The sequence below is a fragment of the Eurypyga helias genome, unplaced genomic scaffold (assembly GCF_000690775.1).
Source record: "Eurypyga helias isolate BGI_N326 unplaced genomic scaffold, ASM69077v1 scaffold9599, whole genome shotgun sequence".
NCBI lineage: Eukaryota > Metazoa > Chordata > Aves > Eurypygiformes > Eurypygidae > Eurypyga > Eurypyga helias.
Genome location: NW_010270175.1, coordinates 38,209 through 45,698, shown reverse-complemented (window position 1 = coordinate 45,698; position 7,490 = coordinate 38,209). Strand labels below are relative to the sequence as shown.

General features: G+C 35.1%; 1 protein-coding gene across 1 annotated transcript in view; it reads right to left on the bottom strand.

Annotated features, from left to right (window-relative positions):
* NBEA (neurobeachin) overlaps positions 1-7,490 on the bottom strand; it is a gene marked incomplete at its 5' end in the record, with an annotated part of 91,589 nt that overhangs the window by 50,442 nt on the left and 33,657 nt on the right. The window contains 5 exons of the mRNA XM_010158354.1: positions 105-322; positions 4,204-5,223; positions 5,485-5,677; positions 6,094-6,217; positions 6,418-6,499. Coding sequence (XP_010156656.1) covers positions 105-322; positions 4,204-5,223; positions 5,485-5,677; positions 6,094-6,217; positions 6,418-6,499 — 1,637 coding nt within the window. The remainder of the gene's footprint in view (positions 1-104; positions 323-4,203; positions 5,224-5,484; positions 5,678-6,093; positions 6,218-6,417; positions 6,500-7,490) is intronic.

Below are 7,490 nucleotides of genomic sequence, written 5' to 3'. Positions count from 1 at the left end.
TCCCTTCTTTCCACTATCCCAGTAGCACCTCCCCTACAACACATTTAAGTTTTCCTTGTTGATGGAAACGCAGAGCAGGAGTTAAAAAAGAAACAACCACCTACCTTCTCCAAACATGTACATCTGTTTCTAGTGCAAAAAGCAAGTCTGTCAGGAGCCGCTGGTGCATGGGAGACCATTTAAACTCTGGAATACGAAACATAGTTGTGCGTGGGCCTGGACTAAACTGCCGTCGCTGCTCTTCCGTCCTCGGCCTTCCTCGAAATCCCAAGTCAACACGTAAATCACGGTCTTGCTGGGTGACGGATCGACCCTGTACTGCCTACATCAACAAGAAGTTCAAAAGTCACATTAACCTTTTGTAACGTGTTTTTGAACGGATCATAGAATTTGAGGAAGAGTGGGCTAAAACTGGACTTGATCAGAAACTACAGGAAATACTGATATTCCAAGGCAGGCAGTATCCTCCAGTAAAGGAGTGGCACCAATTCAAATCAGTCAGCACTGAGGGGCTATGGCTGGTCTTCCTTTCAGCTATTCACCAATGTTTTACACTCAGGTTCTTCACTTGAAGTATTACAGAAAAGAGCAAATGCAGCAAGTACAAGGTCAGTAGTGACAAGACAGTTTATAGCAAACAACAATTCTGTGCTGATAACATGATTTTCTTTGAATATTTGACTCAAAACATTAACAAATTACACAGTGATAGCTTCAAGGAATCAGTGTACTTTCAGACAGCACCTCATTTTTCAACACTAATTTAATTATTAGGTCTTTTTTAGCAGGATCATTAGAGAATCAAGTCTAGCCTCCAAAATCTTATTTTTCCAATTTTGCCACACATTGTTAATTGGTTAACAGTTTTATGGATCCTCAGGACATTTCTCACAACAGGAAGTGGATGCAAATTTCATTCGCTATCAATACCTACACAGGCCTGACTGTTTCCACTCGGTGATTAATGATAAAAGATACACATAGAAGATATGATGGAGAATACCGTGAAGGAAAAAGTGGTTAAGAACAAACATTTTTACTGAATTTGAGGCAAATATATAATGGAATTACTTATCAACATCTCTGACAGGCAGAAATACAAAATTTTATCCTTGAAATTATTTTAAAGTGACTTTAAATCATCTTAAAACTGGCAGAATAGAAAATATACTGCCTTTGCTCACGTATTCATTTAGTGATACTGTTTTAACTCTGGACATTTAAAAGGAAAAACACATTTACAAAACATTTGTGCTAGCAATGTAAAAATGGACATGGCATTGGAGTTGAGCTGGAAAGTTTCTTAGATTTTCAGCCTGATTTTGATCTTCTGTAGGCAGTATTTTGAGAGCATGGCAGGTTTTCTTCATTTAATGTGACCTCTGGGGATCAAATTTGTTACTATTGCTTTCAATTCCTATGTTTTTCTTGACATTATCTTCAAATGATTATTTTCTTTTTTTTCTTAGACTTATCTAATATTTTAATTTCTTGCATGAATCTTCTGTATAGTGCTTTCAATTCTCAGTCTTTCCTCATTGGGACCATAGGGAAGACTTAAATTTATATTCTGCAATATTTGATCTACTATTGATACAGGCATTAACTCCTCTTAGAATTCAGAAGGAGTTCCCATCTCTATTTTGTTCTGAAATTTCTTGCTTCCTTTCAGTACATTGGAACAAAAGACAGCTTACTTTTACCGATAATGTGGGGAGCTGGCTATAAATCTGGTTTTAGAAAATTCAAGGTTAGCAATTCCATTCACATGCCACTTGTTCTGTTTTGGGTACAACTACAGGTAGTTGTCAGGTCAGCAGCAGTAATGGTATCATAACTGTACCATACCAGAAGAGCTTTTATCTACCCAATAGTACTGTATTTGCAAGAATGGGCTTTGATGTGCATTGCATCCATGAAACTCAACTATCTACACAGGGGTGGCCAGTTTTGAAGTCACTTTCAGTGTTTTCAGTGGTCTCAAAGAGCTCAGATCTAACGTGGCAGTTCCTATGCATGCTGCAATAAAAACTCCAGCCTCCTGCTCCACTGTAGACATGTTAAAATTAACATTGCTTTTTTACTCATGAAAATAATAAAGTTTGATTTTTTATTTAATAAATACTTCCATCTTTTTTTATTAATGTTAACTTCATTTAAACAGAAAAGATTTAAACTATGGACAGCTTACAGTTCATAAGGTATTTCAAAACATCCATTAGAAGATTATTAGAAGATAACAACAATTTGGGTAGTTACACAGTTGATAATTGTTTTTAAGAAAATTCTTTAAAAGACAGATTAATGGCTACAGACCGAAACCAATTAATTTATTTTAGTGGGAAATAACTGTAATTTAAGCAGTATATGAAGAATCAGTGGAGTTAGTTTGTAGTGTCAGACTCTTGAAGAGTATGGTTTGTAGATGATCTGCAGATCCAAATGATGTTAGGAATTTTGTGAGTAGCTAAGAGAAGAGTCCCAAAGTCACACAGACAGGATCTTCTACAGTAGCTAGTGCAAAGTCAGATTATCATTTCATTAAAGATTTATTATAAAAATTCACTGTGTTTATGGGGGAATATATGTACATAGTAAAGGAATACTAGCATTTCACTTGTTTTTCATTCTTTAAACAAAAAACTACATTTTGAAATAAAAATTGACTGCTCTTTTTTCTTCCTATCGTCCATTCATTGCATTTATCAATTTCCATGGTATTAACCATCTTAATGATAGTAATAGATACAGAGTTCCTATCAAGAACTTTGAGGGCTTGTACTCTCCTACAGAGAATGCTTTTAAATACAGGGATCCCTACACAATGCTTCGTAGTCTGTTAGTAATGTTAGAAGGATTTTCATAGTTTTGAAAAAAATACTTAACGAGAGAACTCCAAACTTTTCCTGTAATACCTGTCTAGGGAATGTAGAGCTCCACCTGCTTTTCTCTTCAAAACAGAGGTTGTTACTATAGAAGAGAGTCTTAGAAGAGTGTGTCTTTCTGTATGTCAGAACCCAATGGTCTGTGTAATCGCGTTCTTAAATTATTTTTTTTTTAAAGGGAAAGTATCTGTTGTGAAACCACAGGTTGTTTAAGTAAATTATAATGTCCATTCAATGGAGGTTTTGTAGAAGTATTGTCTCCCTGAAGAAGAAATCGGACAGGCTGATCTGTGTTCTTTCATCAGATGACATGTACTTTGAGTGTACTTGAGTGTATCTCTGAAACTCTTTCTTCTGACAATTCAGTACACACTACACAGTACCAGACAGCATTTTTTGCAATTTTTGTTTGGCTCTTATTCCACAGTTTCAGGAAATCTGTTTCACTTTAAAATCCTAGAAGGTAAATACTGGTGTACATACTGGACATCTAGTCATCTAGTAAAATATTGAAAGTAGACAACTCCTTTGTCTGGTAACATTTTTATAAGCAATCTTTGATTACATGCTACAGTCTCTGAACAATGCCAGCGAGAAAATTAGTCCGGCGCTTTAAAATTTCAAAGTGGTCCTATAATTTGTTGTGTATACAGAGTACAAATTCTTTCCAAGAGTAGTCTTTTGACTTGGCCTTCCCATTTTCAGACTGCTATGACTCTCAAAAACCCACTGATTTTTCAGAGGGGGACATTGTCAAGAAACGATCTTCAAGAAGAAAGTAGATACTACTTTTTTTATTAATAATTTCTGGCTTGGAATGCAAGTTGCAGTTTTTTCTTCTATTATCCCTAAACTATTCCTTTTCTTGTGTTAGGATCAAATACAGAGATTAATTAAGCCAGCATTCCAACACAGGAAGAAAGACCGTGTACTCAAGTGCTGTAAGACTACTCTGAGAAAGGTACAACAAGAGTAAATGACAATTCAATGTGTATTTCATAGTAAAATAAACACATTTCTAATCTTAAGACACACTAACAAGAAAGTCTAAAGCAGAATTCTAAGAGTATCAGATAATCTGTTCAGAAGAAATGGAAAATGGAGCTAAACAATGGTGCTTTTTAAACCCAGAATTGCAGTACATATTTTCTATGCAAACATGAAAGACTTCACAGTCCTTACACATGACGTTTTCCAAGCTAATAGACCTGGAGGATAGAATTAAAGACATAAACTTCAAACATCTCTCAGATCCCATACTTTCAATTTATACAGGATTACATCAGACACCTACATGACTACAGCAATGGAAACTTACCTGGGTTGTGGCAGTTGTCTGTATCTTCCGTATCTCCTTTCCTGCTTCCTTACCATCATCAGATCTTTCTGTATCTGATATTATGCTTCCTGCATCTACACTAGGTACAGTTTTGCTACCAGAAGGCTCTGTTTCAAGAGTTGTGGCAGTCATTTCAGCATATTCTAATCCTTTAGATGATGAAGTCAACTCCCTCTCAGAAATGCTATTCATTCCATCTGAAGTTGTGTGAATCTTGAACTCCTTGTCCTCTATTATACTTGAAGCACATGTTATATCCACACTACCTGTCATATGCGCAAGCAATCCCAAATCATCATTTACACCAAGATGCATCTGTGTCTCTTGCACATTTGGAATAGAAATGTGATTACTTGAAAGTTCAGGTAGAAGTTTCTCCTCCTGACTAGGTATTTTATCAAAGAGAAATGAGGTACTGTTAGCAGAAGGTTCATCTTTCTCATCAGCCAGAGTTATTAATGGACCATTATCTTTTTCCTCATTCTTCTTAATAATACCCACACTTCCATGAACATTGTTTTGGAGCTTCTCAACAGCAGCGCTATATACATTATCTAGAAGAGATTCTACTTCTACAAGTGCACCGTTTTCTCCAGTTACCAGTGTCTCTGGTGATAAATCCATATCATCAAGTTTTACTTCAGTAGCTTCTACCTTTTCAGCTTTTATATCGACTAAAAGGTCATGAACTTCCACATGCACTCCTCCTCCTGGTCTCTCAGCACTTCCAAGCACATCATCTGACACCTTTGTAGCCATGAGCAAGTCCCTCGTATCTGTACTGACAGGGTAATCTGTTTCACTCTCTGGACTTTGGCTTTGTGAAAGGTCTTCTATCTCTCGAATTTCCATTCCACCTTTTGCTCCTGTCGTCTGAGAGGAAAGACCTGAGATGGTGCTCACATTACCCTTCTTCCCCTTTTTAATGTTTTCTTCCTCTTGCCTTTGATACTCTTCATACATTTTTGCTAGATACTCCTTGTGAGCCTCATATGTGACCTTGAAAAGAACAGATTATGTGGATGAATATATGCTATATGAACTTGGATAAAAGCTAACAAGACTCTTAACAACATATTACATAGGGACTACAAATTGTTTCACAGCAAAGGATGTACGATGTCAAAAAAAGCCACCTTGACATATATGGAGATAGCCACAAGATGGCACTCAATCACCTTACATCTCATCTTACTATGGTGCTAGTGCCTCTGGGGGAGTTAGCAGTGTTAAAAAAAACATCCACGAACCATTTCTTACCTTGGAATGAGCTATAGAAAGAGTATCCACCCACACTCTCCAGCCTCCCCATTCATATTTTATTGCATGATACAAGAGAATACGGAAAATGTTGTAAACCATCTCGGTGATCTTCTGCTCTTCAGAGTTCTTGGGATTAATGTATCCCAGAGAAAACATCCAGTCCTGCCACACTGAACACTGAAGTAAACATCTAAAGTGAAATAATTAGGTCAAAATGTATCCAAATAAGCTTATGTATTTTAACATTGTGATGGTTAAAACAGAAGAAAATAATATGGTATATCGCCTCTGAAAATCAATCCAATGTTGGGAAGAAACTTAAAAATACTTCATGATGAACAAAAATTTAAAGTATGTTCTAAACAGAAGAACCAAATATTGGTTGCTGGACTAAGAAAAGTTATCACAGATCTATTCAATTAATTTTTATATATTCAATTTAATACGAATTTATTATAAATAACAATAAATTTATTACAAATTTTATAGTCTTTATAAATTCCATTTATTATAAAAATTCTATAAGCATAAAACTCTACACAGAGTACAATCGATTACTATCATCCACAAGTCAAGGACAAGAAAATAGTATTTGTAGTGACATACCTTCTGTTTTCACGGCTATTACTAAAGAGTTTTATCATATCAGATAAGAACAAACGTCGAACTTCCATCAGCTCTGCACTTGGAGTGGAGTTTTTTAACAGCGTTGCCACCACCTTAAGAATCACTTTGAAAGAATAAATTAGTTACGTAACACATTTTAAAAACATCTTTTAAAAAAGGTTGCTATGTAGGTAGTAACTGAAACCCACATGTATTTGAGATACAGTAATGAATTGTTCTGGCTTTTTGAACCATATTCTTTCAAAAAACCCCACAAGCCGTAGGCAATACATTTCTCATAGAAACATAGTATATTTTTCTTACTTGGATTCTGAATTTTCACTGTAGAATCTGGCTCTGGATGCGGCTTATGAACAACTTGAGTGCACACTTGTTCTGTCAAAATCTAAAAGAGAGTATTAAGTTCCTTTTACCATTTTTAATTAAACATTACAGCATTTCTTTATTCATTTTTAGATTTGTTAAGAACATTTACCACATCAAAATTGCAACTTCATATAAAACATTTTCATTTAATATTTTTATTCTTGAAGGATGAAAATGAAAAATTCCTCTGTACAAGGATCAAGATTTTCATGAATGTACAGTTGCTGGTTAACTAACTTTTTAGTTAAACAACAAAATATACAACAATGGTGTTTTAAAGATATTGCATTCATATTCCTCATAGTGTTATACATTCAAAGATCAAAAATTCCTTGATGAGCACTGTACATCAAAAGTTATTCTCACACATTCCATCCATAACCAAACCCAATATTTTTTAAAAGTGGGTTTGTTTTTCCACTGCTAGGAATAAGAAACACTCATTCACAGTATTCCATAGGATTAATCCTGGTGCTTCACGCAATGAGCAAGACAGATCATTCTCCTGTTTCATGAATTGTACCTGACAGATTAATTATTCTGCATTGAGGCAACGCCACAGACCTTTCACACTGGGCTACCTGTCATAGGTTCTATGTATGGAACTTTATTTTTAAGAAAAAGCTACAAATTTTATGATATTAACTCAGGATTCTCAATAAGTATATTCAAACAAATGCATTTCCAAGTGGAATAATTTCTTATGTATTTTAAAGCAGAACTTTACCTTATTCATTGATCAATAATCAAACTGATGACACTTGTAAACACAGTATCTTTGAATGGATCTTTAGATACTGGTATTTAAAACAGAATGCAAATATGTCTTTGCTTTTTATGGGAGAACATGGAAAATATCTGCAGCAGTTCCTTGGCAAATCTTCTGCATTTCTGGCACTAAACTCCATTTTGTTCTCTGCCTATTTGTACTAAAGTAGGTATCTGCGTATGCTGGCCTCCATGAGGACTTTAATTTCATCACTGAGTAATGTATTTTATGAGAATATCAA